Raw genomic sequence first — 18,279 nt, forward strand, 5'->3', positions numbered from 1 at the left:
GTAGGCTACAGTGCATGGGGTTGCAAAGAGTCGGACACGACTGAGCGACATTTACTTTACTTTTACTTTAGTCTGTGTGTCACACACTTGTCAGATATGGGATTTGACTTTATCATCATTGTGCTCCTCCGACCATCTGCTGTGGCTTCTTTGTCTTTGGACATCGGGTATCTTTTTTTTGGTGGGTTCCAGTGTCCTCTTGTCGATCATTGTTCAACAGCTAGTTACTGTTTTGGTGCTCTCGCAAGAGGAGATGAGTGTATATCCTTCTCCACCATCTTGAACCAGAAACCCTTAGAGTTTTGATTTTTACATTTTGGGATTTTTTTTTTTTTGCATTTGATTTGAAGTCAGTTTTTTCCCAAAGGGATATCAAGATAATCCCAGTTACATTTTGAAAAGGGAATCCATTCTCCATTGAATTTCCTAAACAGCTTTGTTGAAAATCAATTTTCCATACATATGTGGATCTGTTCTTGGCTTCTTTATTTTGTTCCATATATAAGTTAACATACACATTTATGTGTGTGTGTGTGTGTATATATATGCTTTTATGCTAATGATATGTGTCTTGATTATAGTGACTTTATAGTTAATTTGAAATCGAGTAGTATGACTCCTCTTTTTTTTCCCCTTTGGGAATTATATTTATTAAATAAAGTACTTCTATGAACATATATACTCCTCAGCTATTCTTTTTTTTTTTTTAACTTTTTACTTTGTATTGGAGTATAGTCGATTATGAACTCCTTATTGCCAAATTCAGACTTAAATTGAAGAAAGTGGGGAAAACCACTAGACCATTCAGGTATGACCTAAATCAAATCCCTTATGACTATACAGTGGAAGTGAGAAATAGATATTAGGGACTAGATCTGATGTGCCTGATGAACTATGGACTGAGTGAGGTTCATGACACTGTACAGGAGACAAGGATCAAGACCATCCCCAAGAAAAAGAAATGCAAAAAAGCAAAATGGCTATCTGAGGAGGCCTTAAAAATAGCTGTGAAAAGAAGAGAAGTGAAAAGCAAAGGAGAAAAGGAAAGATATACCCATTTGAATGCAGAGTTCCAAAGAATAGCAAGGAGAGATAAGAAAGGCTTCCTCAGTGATCAATGCAAAGAAATAGAGGAAAACAATAGAATGGGAAAGGCTAGATATCTCTTCAAGAAAATTAGAGATACCAAGGGAACATTTCATGCAAAAATGGGCTCAATAAAGGATGGAAATGGTATGGACCTAACAGAAGCAGAAGATATTAAGAATGAGGTGGCAAGAATATACAGAACTGTACAGAAAAGATCTTCAAGACCCAGATAATCATGATGGTGTGATCACTGACACTCACCTAGAGCCAGACATCCTAGAATGTGAAGTCAAGTGGGCCTTAGGAAGCATCACTATGAACAAAGCTAGTGCAGGTGATGGAATTCCAGTTGAGCTATTTCAAATCCTGAAAGATGATGCTGTGAAAGTGCTGCACTCAATATGCCAGCAAATTTGGAAAACTCAGCAGTGGCCACAGGACTGGAAAAGGTCAGTTTTCATTCCAATCCCAAAGAAAGGCAATGCCAAAGAATGCTCAAATTACTGCACAATTGCATGCACTCATCTCACATGTTAGTAAAGTAATGGTCAAAATTCTCTTAAGCCAGGCTTCAGCAATATGTGAACTGTGAACTTCCAGATGTTCAAGCTGGTTTTAGAAAAGGCAGAGGAACCAGAGATCAAATTGCCAACATCCGCTGGATCATGGAAAAAGCAAGAGAGTTCCAGAAAAAACATCGATTTCTGCTTTATTGATTGTGCCAAAGCCTTTGACTGTGTGGATCACAATCAACTGTGGAAAATTCTGAAAGAGATGGGAATACCACACCACCTGATCTGCCTCTTGAGAAACCTGTATGCAGGTCAGGAAGCAACAGTTAGAACTGGACATGGAACAACAGACTGGTTCCAAATAGGAAAAGGAGTACATCAAGGCTATATATTGTCACCCTGTTTATTTAACTTATATGCAGAGTACATCATGAGAAATGCTGGGCTGGAAGAAACATAAGCTGGAATCTAGATTGCCGGGAGAAATATCAATAACCTCAGATATGCAGATGACACTATCCTTATGGCAGAAAGTGAAGAAGAACTAAAGAATCTCTTGATGAAAGTGAAAGAAGAGAGTGAAAAAGTTGGCTTAAAGCTCAACATTCAGAAAACTAAGATAATGGCATCTGGTCCCATCACTTCATGGCCACTAGATGGGGAAACAGTGAAAACAGTGGCTGACTTTATTTTTCTGGGCTCCAAAATCACTGCAGATGGTGAGTGCAGCCATGAAATCAAAAGACGCTTACTCCTTGGAAGGAAAGTTATGACCAACCTAGACAGCATATTAAAAAGCAGAGACATTACTTTGCCAACAAAGGTCCATCTAGTGAAGGCTATGGTTTTTCCTGTGGTCATGTGTGGATGTGAGAGTTGGACTATAAAGAAAGGTGAGCACCGAAGAATTGATGCTTTTGAACTGTGGTGTTGAAGAAGACTCTTGAGAGTCCCTTGGACTGCAAGGAGATCCAGCCAGTCCATCCTAAAGGAAATCAGTCTTGGGTGTTCATTGGAAGGACTGATGTTGAAGTTGAAACTCCAATATTTTGGCCACCTGATGCGAAGAGCTGACTTATTTGAAAAGACCCTGATGCTGGGAAAGATTGAGGGTAGGAGGAGAAGGGGACAACAGAGGATGAGATGTTTAGATGGCATCACTCACTCAATGGACATGGGTTTGTGCAGACTCCAGCAGTTAGTGATGGATAGGGAGGCTGGCGTGCTGTGGTTCATGGGGTCTCAAAGAGTCGGACACGACTGAGCGACTGAACTGATAGTTGACTAAGAATGTTGTGATAGTTTCAGGTGAAAGTGAAGGGAACTAGCAATACATAATACGTGTATCCATTCCCCCCAAAATGGCCCTCCCTTCCAGGCAGTCATACAACACTGAGTAGAGTTCTGGGTGCTATACAGTAGGGCCTTGTTGGTTATCCATTTTAAATATAGCAGTGTGTACATGACCATCCCAAACTCCCTAACTGTCTCTTCCCTTTCAGCAACCATATGTTCTGTTTTGAAGTCTGTTACTCCTCTGACTTTTTTCTTTTCAAATATTTTTGGTGGTGTCAGTCCTTTGATTTCCTTACAGATTTTGTCAGTTTCTACCAAAAAAAAAAAAAAACCCTGCTGTGATTTTGATGGTGTTTACATTATATCTCTACAGGTCAACTTGAGAAGAATTGTACATTAGTAGTAGTTGGTCTTCTTATCTACAAATGGGGTGTACTTCTCTTTTTATTTAGGTTTTCTTTCTCTGAGCAGCATGTCATCATTTTCAGTGTAAACAATTTATCTTTCTAATGTAAAACGTATTTACAAAAATTGCATTTGTAATTATTGGTAACATACAGAAATAGAGTTGATTTTTTAATTTTGAGCCTTAATCTCATGACCTTGCTTATCAGTTCTAGCAGCCTTTTTGGGTAGTTTTCTTAGGATTTTGTGAATAAAGACAGTTTTACTTCTTCCTTTCTAATCTGTATGCCTTTTATTTTTTTCCCTTACCTAATATATCGCAAGTACTAGGACATCTAGTACCATTTGTTGAATAGAAACAATGAGAAAAGATGTTTTTGTATTGCTCCCAGTTTTATAGGAAAAGCATTGTCTTTTACCACTATATATAAGTTGAAGGTTTATCATAGAGTCACTCAACTTGATCATGTGATGTATATTCCCTTTTATTTTTCTTATTTCTCTGTGTTGAGAGTGTTATTTTTCCTCCATGAATTAGTGTTTACTCTTGTTAAGTGCTTTTTCTGCGTATAGTGAGATAATTATGTAGGTTTTCTTTTTCATTCTGTTATCAATAATGTGATGAAATGCAGTTACTGATTTTTCCAATGTTAAACCCATTTGTCTTTGCTGGGATAAACTCCACTTGGTCAAAACTTGTTTTTTAACATACTACTGGATTAAGTTTAAAGGTGTTTGCATCTTTGTTTATGAAACATATTCATGTATAGTTTTTTTATGTCTTTGGTTTTGGTGTCTGGCTAATAATAATGCCCTTATACAATGAGATCATTTTTTCCTTAATTTTCTGAAACAGTTTGTGAAGGATTGGTGCTATTTCTTCCTTAAATGTTTGGTAAAATTCATCAGTAAAGCCATCTAGGCTAGTATTTTAGTTCCAGTTTTAGGGTTTTGTTTTGTCCTTTGGTGAGAAAATTTCAAATTGTGAATTCATCATCTTTAATAGATGTAGAGCTATTCAGGTTTTCTGTTTCCTCCTTTGTCAGTTGTTTTGAAATTATCTTTTAAGGGATTTAACATTCATCATTGCATTGATTGGGATAAAATTGTTCATGATATTCCCCAGTTCCTTTGTTGTTTATGGGATCTGTAATAATGTCGTATCTTTCATTCTTGATAACAGTAATTTGTATTTTCTCTCTAAATATTTTTGATCACTCTAGATCATAAATTTTATTGATCTTTTCAAAATAGCTTTTGGATGAATTGATTTCTTGGGTTTTTTTCGTATTTTATTTCATTGGTTTTTATTCTTCCTCTTATCTCTTTAATGTGAGTTCTCTTTGCTCTTCTTTTACTTGATGCTTCAGGTTGAAGCTTAAACCATTGATTTGTGACCTTTCTTCTTTCTTGATGTATAGCATCTAAAGCTGTACATTTCTTTCTAAACACTCATGTAGCTACAACCCCCCAAGTTTGATGTTTTGTTTTTATTTTCCTTCAGTTCAACATATATAAAATTTTCTCTTGTAATTTAGAAGTGTTTTTGATTAGTTTATAAATACTTGAGGATTTTCTCTAATACTGATTTCTAGTTTAATTATTTGTGGTTTTAGAGTTTTAGATAGTAATATGTAAAAGTGTTGAGGCCGCTTCACTAGGGGGAAGCTAGTGGGAATGGGAGAAGGGGCTAGATTGCCTTGGTTGTGGAGGCTCTCTGACTTTCCTTTTGACTCCTTAGGGGCTCTCAGGTACATTAAGGGTTTTTATGGTACAAAATCTGAAACTACTGACATAGACTGTGCAGTAAATTTGGGAAGGTGAAAACGATGCTAGGTGAAGAAGGTACTTGGAGGAAAGCAACTAGTGCATGGTTAAGCGCTTTGTCTCAGAGTAAGTACTTAAAGAGATCTGTTGTGTAAATCAGATATCTGAATAAATGAGCCCTCAGTAGAAACATACATTATGTAGTATAGATTGAGAATGAATACTAAGATAGAGAAGAGGCAGAAGTGTTTGTCCAGTTCAGATGAAAATATTTGCACCTATACACACTTTCCAGAAACACATAATTTCATTGTTTCTTAGAGATTGAGATTTTTTTTCCATAAATGTTATTTTATTATTTTCCTTCATAAACTTTTCACCATTGAGGATGAAGCACTATAAAAGAGATAGTTCCTGTTAAATAAGATAAAATTGTTTAGGCCTTGTAACAAAATTCTTAGAGCTAAGTAAAATGATTGTCAGTGCCTATTGGTATACCTTTAAATATCTTAAGTGGGCATAAAGGTGGTTCCCAAAAACTGCCTAAATGTCTTCTCATCATAAGAACACACTATGGCCCATGAGCCAAGAATGGATTTTACATTTTTAAAGGGTTATAAGAAAAAAACAAACAAACAAACACAAAACCAAGAAAAATCTGTGTCAGAGGCTGTGTGGTCCACAAAACTTACTTGGCCCTTTACAGGAAAAGTTTGCTGCATCCTGACTTAGAATAAGAAGCAATTTTTAAAAAAAGGTTTGACTCATCCTTTCAGAATTCCAGAAAGGAGAAAAGGATAATAGTGCCAGATAACATGGTTTCTTTCTTATCCAAGCTATCATCTGGTTTCAGAGTCTTTTGAGTCTTGTCTTTACAGGGAGGACCCTGGTGTATTGAAGTGGGGAGTTTGGCTTCAATCTCTATTTGAAAACCACCTTTGTGTAGAGAATATTGATAATGAACACATGGTCCATTTATCCTTCATGAATGGTATCATTTAGAGTAATAAGCATTTTATTAATAGATTTAGTTCTATACTATATATATAAACTTTATATGTATTTTTTATATATAGGTTAATTTGTAAAGCTTCTGTTCAAACCACTTAAATTTTGAATTGTGTGTGTACAAATTAATTTTCTGTTGGCCTATATATTTTTACAGGATGATTGTCTTCTGAAAGTGTGGTATCCTATGACTGGTTGGAAGTCTTCAATTATACCTCAGGATCATCATGAAGTGAAAAGGAGACAGGCGTCTACTCAGTTTTCCTTTGTGTATTTGGCACATCCACGAGCTGTAACAGGTTTTTCATGGCGTAAAACTAGCAAGTATATGCCCAGGTTAGACGAGTGTGTCATATAACTTCATTTTGTATACTTATATGTTTATAAAAATAATGAAAACAAAAGTTCTTTTGATATGGTGACAGTTAAGAGCATAGGTTCTGGGTGTCAACTGCCTGAATTCAGATTCTGCTGTTGTTACCAGGTTTGTGAGCTTTTGACTAAATTTCTTAAGCACTCTTTGCCCTCGTAGATAAGGGGAGCAGTAGTACCTACCTCAGAGCGTTGTGTGATACTGAACTACGTGAGTGCGTGTGAATGCTTACACAGGCCTTTGCACACTGTGTGTGCCCAGGCAGCGTTAGCTAGTATTGTCAGTATTAGCAGCAGCAATAGATTCTAAGAAGCAAACGTTTGCAGGTAACGGAAAAGCACACATTAAGGAAGAATAAAACATGGTAATAAACTGTTAGTAATCCACATGCTGGTAAAGTATAACCGCATACAGTGAATAAAGTGTCCCAACTTTTTCTTAAGGCTAGCAACAGAAACTTATCAAATTATTCTCATTGTTACAGCATCTTTTAAAAGCATTTGAAAGATTAAGCAAGCTATAAAATAGCCTAAACAAATGATTTTTGTATTATATGTAAGTTCTAAAAATGCTTGCTTAGAAATCTGTATTCCTTCTTGAGGAAGGGTTATTTCATCTGCTAAGTATATCTGAGCACCATTTGCCCTTGATGGGAAATCTAGCACACTCAGTGTGGGGCTCAGTAAATGATAACATGGGAAATGTATACAGCTTTGGAATCTAAATAAAAGGCTATTCTAACTTAATCTGCTTAAGTTATCTGCACCTATGGAAAACATTTGCAGAACACTTTACCTTTGACTGAGTCAGATTCTGTGTAAGCATTTTTTTAACAGGAAAAGTTTTTGTGCTTTTTTTTTTTTCATGATGAGAGGTTAAGTCACTTCAGCTGCTTGATACTGTGACATTTTTGCTTAACTTAATGGAAATTGATTTATAGTTTGAAATTATAGTCTTCTTACAGTTTTATTAATACATTTGTTTCTCTATTTGTAACTGTTTAGATTATAAGAAGGATAAGGCGACTACTGTGATCAACCACATAGTTTAATTATAATTAATGATCTTTTGTTATGGTCATTCTATAATTTGTAGTGACAGAAATGTAGGTTTCCTTTTGCTGTTTTGTTTGTTTTGTTTAGGAGATACTAATCCTCCAGAGCCTTGTTTTCAAGCAGCACATGTATATAATCTGGCATTAATTTATTTGTTTCCTTTGTCACCCCCACTTCCTAGTTTTTATGGTGTTCAGCAGTACTGTGTGTGATTTCAAGCTCTTTGATTGATACTTTTTCTCCACACAGTGTAACTTCTAAAACAGTTGGACACATACTATACTGTCATTTAGTTTAGCTATTCAGAGTTTAAGTTTAATTTATTAAGGTGAGTGTCGAGCACAGTTAGGTTGTTCTTATTTCATGGTAACAGATTGCATCCTGAGTCCAGCCTGCCACCTTGCAGGTCTGAGCAGGTAATAAATGAGTGTTGGTGAGAGTGTGAAGTAGTCAGTAGAAATCCATTATCATTATTGGAAAAATAACTGCAGATAGATATACTGTTAGTTTTGTACTAATGTCATCTTTAAGCATGAGGAACTAAGTATGAATAGCCTTTAATTTTTGATGGCATTGGTATTCATAGTAACTTCTGTTTATTTCTCTTTATCATTAGAGGTTCTGTATGTAATGTGTTATTAACTTCCTGCCATGATGGTGTCTGCCGGCTCTGGGCAGAAACCTTACTTCCAGAAGACTGTCTTTTGGGTGAGCAGATTTGTGAAACTACCACTTCCAGCGTTTCTAGCAACCTTACTCATGCTGGAAAACACAAAGACAGAATACAGCATGCTCTTGAGGTACTATGTTATATAAAACAGTAAATGAATCTTGAAGATAATGTGTCATGTAAAAGTCCTTGGAATTGGTTGTAATTAAAAATATATTTTGTGGGGAATTCCCTCGTGGTCCAGTAGTTAGGACTAGGTGCTTTCTCTACCAGAGCCCAGGTTCAGTCCCTGGTCAGGGAAATAAGATCTTGCAACTTGCATGGCATAGCCAAAAGATAAAAAAATAAAATACCACAATAACCTTTAAAATATAAACAGAAATATTTTGCTTTTGTTTCGTGAGGATTGAATTTTACTAACTAAAAGTGACTTAAAAAATAAAGTTAAAAATGACTGTGAATAAGAATAAAAGTGTTAAGATATTAAGTGAACTTACATAATTGCATAATTTTCATGGTTTACTATTTTGAAAGTGAAATAATTATTCTAATTTTTAAATACACTATAAAAGTACTTTCTAAGAAATTAAATTTTTATAATATAGTGTGAACTATTGTGCCCATTATGATTAGGGAATAAAATGAGATAAACATATTACTTATGCTTATTCTAAAATTAGATTAGGAGAAGAAAAAAAAATGTGGAGTTTGTAATCCAACTCTTCCAGTATGTGTGTTTGTGCATTTTTTTCTTTATTTATAAGATTGAGATTGTAGTAATGTTTTATAACTTGCTTTTTATACTAATGTGTTATAAACATCTCTCTACAATACTAATTATACTTTTACATTGCATATTTACATGAACACTTTAATGGTTGCATAGCCAAAATGGTTTTTGGATTTTCAGCAGGCAGAAGTATTTTGGGGGTTTGATAGGTTTAAGGATGTGGTCCTTTAAATTTTTATATAAAGTAGTCCTGCTCTGATACTGTGATTAGGCACTATTTATACATTTTATTCAACATTTAAATCATAAATTAAATTAAAAGAAGTCAGAACAGAGTTATAGTATGTTTTGATATTGATTGCAATTTAGTAGGGAAAAGTATTTTACTTACTAGATGTTTACAATAATTTATATATACTTGTGTAACATTTTATCTTTAAATTATATATACGCATTTGGAGGCTTAAGGACTTTTAGATATTTTTGTATCCTGCATGTTACCTAATATATTGCTTTTCAAGTATTAGTTAAACTTAATTACTGCCACATACAGTAAAAGCAAAAATGTAATATGTAAACAGTGATTTGACAGTTTTACACTTTTAATAAAATGTTCAATAGTAGTATTAAAATTGTTTTTAATAGAAAAAGCCTGATTACTTGACTTACAAGCTATTTTGCTTTCCAACACCCTTTCCTACAAAACTCCTAACTGTGAGGTATATATAATTCTATATATACTTAAATTATACCTTTTGTTTCTAGGAGAAAATAACTGGCCTTGCCAATCTAATTTAAAATAATGATAAATGTCAATGAGTGAAAATAATTTGATAGGTATAATCAAAGAAATAAACAGGGAGACCAGAGACAGAGGACACACCATAGAACTGATACTGTTTTTCACACGAAAAGTGACAAGAGCTGTGGAATTGAAAGGAAGGTGCAGATATTTTACCTTAATACAGAAATAACTGAGAGGATGCTACATTTTGTTTAACAATGTGAGGAATAAATGAAAAGAATGGTATATTATTAAATATTATTAGGCACGGTTTTGGGGGTGGTTGTGTGACACAACAAGAAAGTGCCATGAGGTGGAGTTATGATGTGGAGAAAAGATGGTGCCAAGAGTTGACATGGCCCCATGGGCAATGGCACCCCACTCCAGTACTCTTGCCTGGAAAACCCCATGGATCGGGGAGCCTGGTGGGCTGCAGTCCATGGGGTCGCTAAGAGTCGAACACGACTAAGCGGCTTCACTTTGACTTTTCACTTTCATGCATTGGAGAAGGAAATGGCAACCCACTTCAGTGTTCTTGCCTGGCGAATCCCAGGGACGGGGGAGCCTGATGGGCTGCTGTCTATGGGGTCGCACAGAGTCGGACATGACTGAAGCGACTCAGCAGCAGCAGCAGCATATCAGAATAGTTCAGATGATGGGGTATGTCAGTACAGAATTTTTATCATAGATACCTATCACAATTTAAGCAAATTCCACAGGTCATCACTTTCATGAGGTCTTTTCTGCTAAGTTAAGGTTTCCCGTTGTTATTCTGTATTTTTGTACCCTCTTTTTGTCTTTATAATAGAGGTTATATATGATTATTTAGCTGGCTATGTAGTCCTTGGGTCTGCCCTGGTGGCTCAGAAGGTAAAGAATCTGACTGCAATGCAGGAGACCTGGGTTTGATCCCTGGGTCAGGAAGATCACCTGGAGAAGGAAATCACAACCCACTCTGATACTCTTGCCTAGAGAACAGTGAGAATTTTCAGGAGGAATATTCTTTCTGGTAGGAAGATTTGGAATTTTTTTTAAACACTCATATGACTAGTAAATTTCATCTCAGTACTGGGATATTCCCAAAAAACTAGACTTTGGATTCCTAATCTTTATAGCAGTTTCTGTAGATAATAAGTGTTTTTGAGCAACTGCTACCTTCAACTATAAAATATGCAAGGCCAATGGAGAATATATTCAGAGTTGTTCTGTTGTAGTTTAATTTTCCTATAAGATAGGTTTTATAGAAAGGAAAATTGTAAGATCCTTAATTATCAAAAGTACTTTGATCAGCATTAGTTAGACTTCCCAGACTTAGATTTAGTAATTATTTTTCTGTTTTAGACAATACACCATTTGAAAAATTTAAGAAAAGGACAAAGGAGATCTTCTGTTCTTGTAACTCACACTGAATTAAAGCCTGACCAGACGACAACACATGAAGTTCAAAGACATATTTCCCACCACGCAAATGCACTGTGTCATTTTCACATTGCAGCAAGCATCAACCCCGCCACAGGTAAAGGATAGTAAAGTTTTACTTACTATCTGCTGAAATTAGATAAATTGAAAAGTAGGACTACTTTTATAATCTGTTTTTAATTTTGTATTAATACTCCATGTTTCCTTTTAAAATACTTCTTAATTAGAATAGAAATATAAGATGCCATTTCTTAAATTGAGACTGTAATTCTCAGGGAATAATTTCGGATAAGTATTTTTGAACACCTTAGTTTGTCTAGAATATAGCAAAGTTTCTAAGTAAATTAGAGGTTTAGTTGAACCTGGGGATGAACAGAAGTGGCGGCTTGGTTAATTAGTGTGATATTCCTTCCTTCCTTCTATATTTTCACCATTATTCTCTCTTCTCAACTCTTCTTTATAACTTTATTTTTGTATAGTTTCCTTTATATTTCAGCATATCTTGTTTTATACGCTCATACACTTTCTTGTCCTGCATTCGAGATAGTTTTTCTTCTAAGCTTTATATTTTATTTTTGCTTTTTTCTTCCCCTGTAGTTGAGAAGTATTTTCAGGCAGGTTCACTGTTGGCAAGAGCATATTTAAAACTTCTGTTTAAGTCATTGTTTTCTTTCTGCATGAAAAACATGTGATAAGGCCTAGGAGTTTCATATTATATTGCTTGAAGAACTATATTTGTACAAAGTTATAGGAGGGATTTATCTGGGCTTCCCAGATGGTGCAGTGAGTAAAGAATCCACCTGCCAGTACAGGAGATGCAGGAGATGCGGGTTCAATCCCTGGGTCGGGAAGATTCCCTGGAGGAGAAAACGGCAAGCCACTCCAGTATTCTTGCCTGGAAAATTCCATGGACAGAGGAGCCTGGCAGGCTACAGCCATGGACTCACAAAGAGTCAGACATGACTGAGCATGCACACATGTGGTTATGGGGCTTCCCTGGTGGTTCATTGTTAAAGAGTCCACCTGCCAATGCTGGTGGAGAAGGCAGTGGCACCCCACTCCAGTACTCTTGTCTGGAAAATCCCATGGACGGAGGAGCCTGGTGGGCTGCAGTCCATGAGGTTACTGAGTCGGACACGACTGAGTGACTTCAATTTCACTTTTCACTTTCACGCATTGGAGAAGGAAATGGCAACCCACTCCAGTGTTCTTGCCTGGAGAATCCCAGGGATGGGGGAGCCTGGTGGGCTTCCCTCTCTGGGGTTGCACAGAGTCGGACACGACTGAAGCGACTTAGCAGCAGCAGCAGCCAATGTAGGAGATGCTGGTTCAATCCCTGGATTGGGAAGACCCCTGGAGAAGAAAATGGCAACCCATTCCAGTATTCTTGCCTGGGAAATCTATGATCAGGGGAGCATGGTAGGCTACAGTCCATGGGGTTGCAAAAGAGTCAGACATGATTTAGCAATTAAACATAGTTATGTTTTATTGAAATGGCAGTCTGTTGCTTCAGGGTAAAGATAGAGGATTTTATTTTTAAATATTTATTTATAAAAGATGATACTCAGCAGATGGAGTTGTGAAAAAGTGACCTTTAGATGCTTACCCCCATTGTATTAAATAATAGTGGTTATAGGTGTGTGTTGTTCAGTATGGTGGCCATGAACCACATGTAGCTGTTTGAGCAATTGCAATTCGGATAGTCCAAACTGAGATATGCTCTAAAATACACACTGGATTCTTAAGACTTTAGAAAACAATGAAATAATGTAAGATCTCTTATTAATAATTTTATTTAATATTGATTACATGTTGAAATGATAATATTTTACATATATTGGGTCAGATAAAATATATTATTAAAATTAAGTTTACCTGTTTCTATAATGTGGCTGCTGTTGCTGCTAAGTCTCTTCAGTCGTGTCTGACTCTGTGTGACCCCATAGATGGCAGCCCATCGGGCTCCCCTGTCCCTGGGATTCTCCAGGCAAGGACACTGGAGTGGGTTGCCATTTCCTTCTCCAATGCATGAAAGTGAAAAGTGAAGGTGAAGTCGCTCGGTCATGTCTGACTCTTAGCGACCCCATGGACTGAGGCCTACCAGGCTCCTCCATCCATAGGATTTTCCCGGCAAGAGTACTGGAGTGGGGTGCCATTGCCGTCTTCGTATAATGTGGCTACTAAAATAAAAATTATGTATTGGCCTTGTATTTGTGGTTTGCATTATACTTCTATTGAGTAATAGAAGTTTGCTGTGCTACTTGATTAAATGTTTTTTTTTAAATAGATTATCTTTTCTGACCTAACATCTTAATTGTATTCTAAGATTTATAACACCACTTGTTTTCATAATGGTGGTGGTTTTAGATTTTTATAGATTTTCAACCTTTGTAAAAGAACCTTATCTTGAGTTATTGACTATGATGAAAACTTCAAACAAAAAACAATCAGTGATAGTATGCAGATACTGTGTTAGAAAGTTTTGACTTTTACCTGTATGTACTATTCTAATCAAATGAAATAGGGTCACAGGATCATTCCTTGTGGATAGGCATTCTGTTACATCATTTGAGTCTAAGTACTAGATGTGTTCTTGTGGCCATTAGGCCTTGTCTTCTAGCATTTTTTTTAACTTTCACCATTTAGCCAGTTTTAACCATCTTCACCCTAACTTATCTACACATTATTTTAAAAATTCCTTTGTACAAATAGTTAACATTGTGTTTATAGGTACTGTTTGTAAAAAAATATATTTAGGTTGACCTAATTGTTAAATACAAATAATTTTATATTGCAGGACTTGTCCGCCTTTTTTTTTTTTTTTTAAGGAAAACCTCTCAACCTTAGAGTAAAGTTGAAAGCATAATATAGTGAATACCCATGTGCTCTTTACCCAAATTCAGTCATTAACCTTTCACCAGGTTTGCTTTTATTCTCTGTGTGTGTGTGTGTGTGTGTGTGTGTGTGTACCTTTTCTCCCTTCTCCATTATCTTTGGCCGAGCCATTTGAAAGTAGTCACTGACATTTTCCTTCATCCCCTAAATATTTTAGAGCATTACCTAAATATTTCAAAATGTGTCTTCTGATAAAAAGACTATATTCTAATGTTATAGTTCCTATTAACATCTAGATTCTTTTTTTAAATGCATTTTTTATTTCTCTTTAAATCACACTAATTTAGAATAATCACTCTTCAAAAAAATGTCTCAAGACAGTTATCTCTCAGTTATCTTTTAGGATGTCTTACAGTCAGAATATTTGTCCATGATAAGATTTGGGTTGAGATTTGGATTTTTACCTAGTACATAGGTATGTAGGGAATGTACTGTTTTACAGGATTGTTAATTTACATTTCTTATTTTATTTGATTTGTTTAATTTCTGTTAGAAAACCAGGCTTGTAACCCAGGAAGTAGAATAAAAGAACACTTTGGAGCTTTATTTAACATTGATATTTATAAATAAAACACTTCTAGAATATATTACTTATTTCATCTTTAGATTCTCACTTCTTTTGCAGAGGACAGTCTTTTTTCTTTCTATTGAGTGGGTTCTTTATAATTTGATTCGGGATTAAGGAGATGGTTGTTGTTGTTTTTGAATTATACTATTTTGCATGAACTGATCTATAGCATGCATTTCAGTTAGCCCACGTGGACAAAATCTGCTATACTTAGAAGTTTGTTTGCCTTCCTGCGTTCTTTCTTAGCATTATTTGCCTCAACTTTTAAGGAAAGTTTAAAACAGTCAACAAAGTCAGAAGAATAGTACAGTGAACACTGATTTCACCCACTTTGATTCAACAGTTGCTAACATTTTCCCAATTGCTTTATTCTCTTTGTGTATACACACATATGTATATGTATATGTGGGGGTGTGTGAATGAAATTTTTTTTTTAATGTTTTCAAAATAACACATCATAGCACATCACCCTTACATAATTTAGCAAGTGTCTAAGAATAAGGAAATTCTCTCACATAATCACAATATCATTATTGTACCTAAGAAAATTAGAAATAATTCCATGGTCTCTAATCATCATAGTTAAATTTCAGTCATCTCAAAAATGTCTTTCAGAGTTTCTTTTCTGTTGTATCTTTCTGTTCCCTTGTCCTCAAACCAGGATTCGATAAAAGTCTGTGCATTTGGTGTGTTTGGCTTTTAAATGATTAATTCCATGTAAGTCTATGCCATTAATTCATTTACCATTAAATTTAATTAAAATTTCAAATCCTGCTAGAGTTATATTTACTTTTTGTTTAGCACATATTTTGTGTAATGGAATTAGTCTTTCTAAGCACATGTAGTATTTTAAAAGATGTTAAGAATTGATACAGAAATTTTATCTTTTTTGATTCCACAGATATTCCAAATGTCTTTGTTGGCACTGTATTTAACATTGATGATGGAAATGGGGGCTTTGTAGTTCATTGGTTAAACAACAAAGAATTTCATTTTACATCATCTACTGAAATATTTATGCAGCAATTAAGAAAACTTTCTGAAAGGCAGGTAGATCATGAAAGTGATGAAGGCAATAAAGAAGATGAGGAACGTTCACAGGAGGAAAGAGAGAGGGGTTTACATATGAAACTAGATCATGGTGAGTATCCTGTATTCAGGTTTTTCTTTTTTTCAGGCTGACAGCTTTTTATGAAGCCACTTTTGGTTTGTAATCTTTCCTTATTCCTCTCCTTCTTTTTCACTTTTCCATTCATTCCACAGGTCTTTTCTGACCATCTAATATGGACCATCTACCATCTAACTTTGGTCTCTTATAATGTATTGCTTTGAATAATGTATTACTTTGCAAGCATTGTTTTTTGGCGGGGGCGGGGGTGGCGGGGGACAGGTTTTGCTAATAATAGAAATGATAAAGATAATGTGATAGTGTGAATGAAATTTTGATTTATCTAAAACTAAGAAATGTAGTAAATTTCAGTTCAGACCAGAAAATAATTTCCTTCCTTGTTCTTTTTCCCCTGGCCATAAATTGGGAAAGGGATTCATGATCGCTAAAGATAGTATGCTGTTCATTGATTGTCTAGTATGTAAATAGGCTTCCTTGGTGGCTCAGAGGGTAAAGCCTCTGCCTGCAATGTGGGAGACCTGGGTTCAATCCCTGGGTTGGGAATATCCTCTGGAGAAGGAAATGGCAACCCACTCCAGTACTCTTGCCTGGAAAATTCCATGAAAGGAGGAGCCTGGTAGTGTATAGTCAATGGGTTTGCAAAGAGTTGGACATGACTGAGCGATTAAACTGACTGAGTATGTAAGTGAATTTTTATAGTATTATTACTATGTACTGATGAATTTATTTTCTGACTTAGAATTATCCCTAGATAGAGAATCTGAAGCAGGTACAGGATCATCAGAACATGAAGATGCGGAAAGAGAGGGAAGTCCCAGAACCTATGCACGGCCTATTATATCAATGCCACTGCCTACGGTCCTGCTTGATCGGAAGATCGAAATGCTGCTAGCTGAATGGAATAAGAATCCTGACATGCTTTTTACCATACACCCAGTAGACGGTACCTTCCTAGTGTGGCATGTAAAGTATTTGGATGAATATAATCCTGGAATATTTAGACAAGTCAAGGTATATTTTACTGATGAAGCAGTTTTTACATTTCTTAAAAAAGTGAAACAGATGCCATTCAGATTTAGCAGTTTTTCGGAAATATTTAACCATTTTATTTTTGATAAGCAACTGAGAAGAGAATAACTTGCTCCCAAAGGGGATCAATAATAGCCAATTTTACAAACGTAATTAATTCAAGTAAAATAAATTTAACTATGAAATGCTATAGTGAACGTCTGAAAATGTGTATATTAGGTTTTTTTCCCTAGGAATTAACAGTATTTTGAATAAACTTAAGAAATTACCCTAGGAGGCTTCCCAGGTAGCCAATGCAGGAGACATAAGAAATGTGGGTTCAATCACTGGGTGGGCAGATCCCCTGGAGGAAGGGATGGCAACCCACTCCAGTATTCTTGACTGGAGAATCCCATGGACAGAGGAGCCTGGAGGGCTGCTGTCCATAGGGTGCAGAGTCAGACACGACTGAAATGATTTAACACTCAAGAAATTATCCTAAAAATGTGACTCAGGATGAGTCCCCCCACTACTCCAGTTTTATTCATTAAATCTAGCTATCTTTATCTGTTACCTTTCTGAACAATATTTGTTTAGATTTGTAGTTGTAGTCATTTAGATGTACAGGCAAGACACCTGCAACTATTTCTTCACTCTTCTCATAGGCTATGAATAGAGATGGTATTATATAAATAGAGGACAAGGATTAGAACATAATGAAGTTGAAAGTGATTTTTTTGCTAGGAAGCTGAGGTTTGACATTTTGAAAATTAAAGTATTTTTAGAAGACTTTGAGAGGAGGCAAACTACTTACACTGAGTCATAATAATTGTGTTTTTCAGGTTTCTTTTTCTTCTCGGATTCCTGTTGCATTTCCATCTGGTGATGCAAGCTCTCTTAGTAAAAATATCATGATGTATGCCTGTATAAATGCTGTGAAAGATTCTCACCACACTCCCTTACACCAAGACATGCTGGCTGAATGCAGTCCTCATGGATCACTGACGCACTCTGGATCACACAGTACAAATATGAACATTTTAGCCCCCACAGTAATGATGGTCTCTAAACACATAGATGGCTCTCTCAATCAGTGGGCAGTCACGTTTGCTGATAAGTCTGCCTTTACCACTGTTCTAACTGTATCTCACAAATTTAGATATTGTGGTCATCGATTTCACCTCAATGATCTGGCATGTCACTCCGTTTTACCGTTATTATTGACATCATCTCATCATAATGCTCTGTTGACTCCTGAATCAGATTTTCAGTGGGCCTCAGACAGTAAATTAAGTAGATTGATAGATCCTGTAAGACACATAAAGGGTTCCTTGAAACAACCTCTCAGAAATGCAGCAACGCGTACATTTCATGACCCGAATGCCATCTACAGTGAACTTATTCTGTGGCGTGTGGACCCAATAGGACCCTTGTCATACACTGGAGGAGTGTCAGAGTTGGCACGAATTAACTCTTTACATACTTCAGCCTTCTCTAATGTTGCTTGGCTTCCAACTCTTATTCCCAGTTACTGTCTTGGTAAGTGTTCATTTTAATAGTAAAATTAATAA

General features: G+C 35.8%; 1 protein-coding gene across 7 annotated transcripts in view; it reads left to right on the forward strand.

Moving 5' to 3' along the window:
* DMXL2 (Dmx like 2) overlaps positions 1–18,279 on the forward strand; it is a 166,861-nt gene that overhangs the window by 76,806 nt on the left and 71,776 nt on the right. For all 7 annotated transcript variants that reach the window (XR_003036856.2, XM_059890857.1, XM_024998035.2 and 4 more), the window contains 6 exons: positions 6,235–6,413; positions 8,122–8,305; positions 11,031–11,205; positions 15,473–15,712; positions 16,440–16,711; positions 17,551–18,247. Coding sequence is in view for 6 of the 7 variants with exons in the window: in XM_059890857.1 (XP_059746840.1) it covers positions 6,235–6,413; positions 8,122–8,305; positions 11,031–11,205; positions 15,473–15,712; positions 16,440–16,711; positions 17,551–18,247 (1,747 nt within the window). In the remaining variant the exon portion in view is untranslated. The remainder of the gene's footprint in view (positions 1–6,234; positions 6,414–8,121; positions 8,306–11,030; positions 11,206–15,472; positions 15,713–16,439; positions 16,712–17,550; positions 18,248–18,279) is intronic.

Source organism: Bos taurus, chromosome 10, assembly GCF_002263795.3.
Source record: "Bos taurus isolate L1 Dominette 01449 registration number 42190680 breed Hereford chromosome 10, ARS-UCD2.0, whole genome shotgun sequence".
NCBI classification, from domain to species: domain Eukaryota; kingdom Metazoa; phylum Chordata; class Mammalia; order Artiodactyla; family Bovidae; genus Bos; species Bos taurus.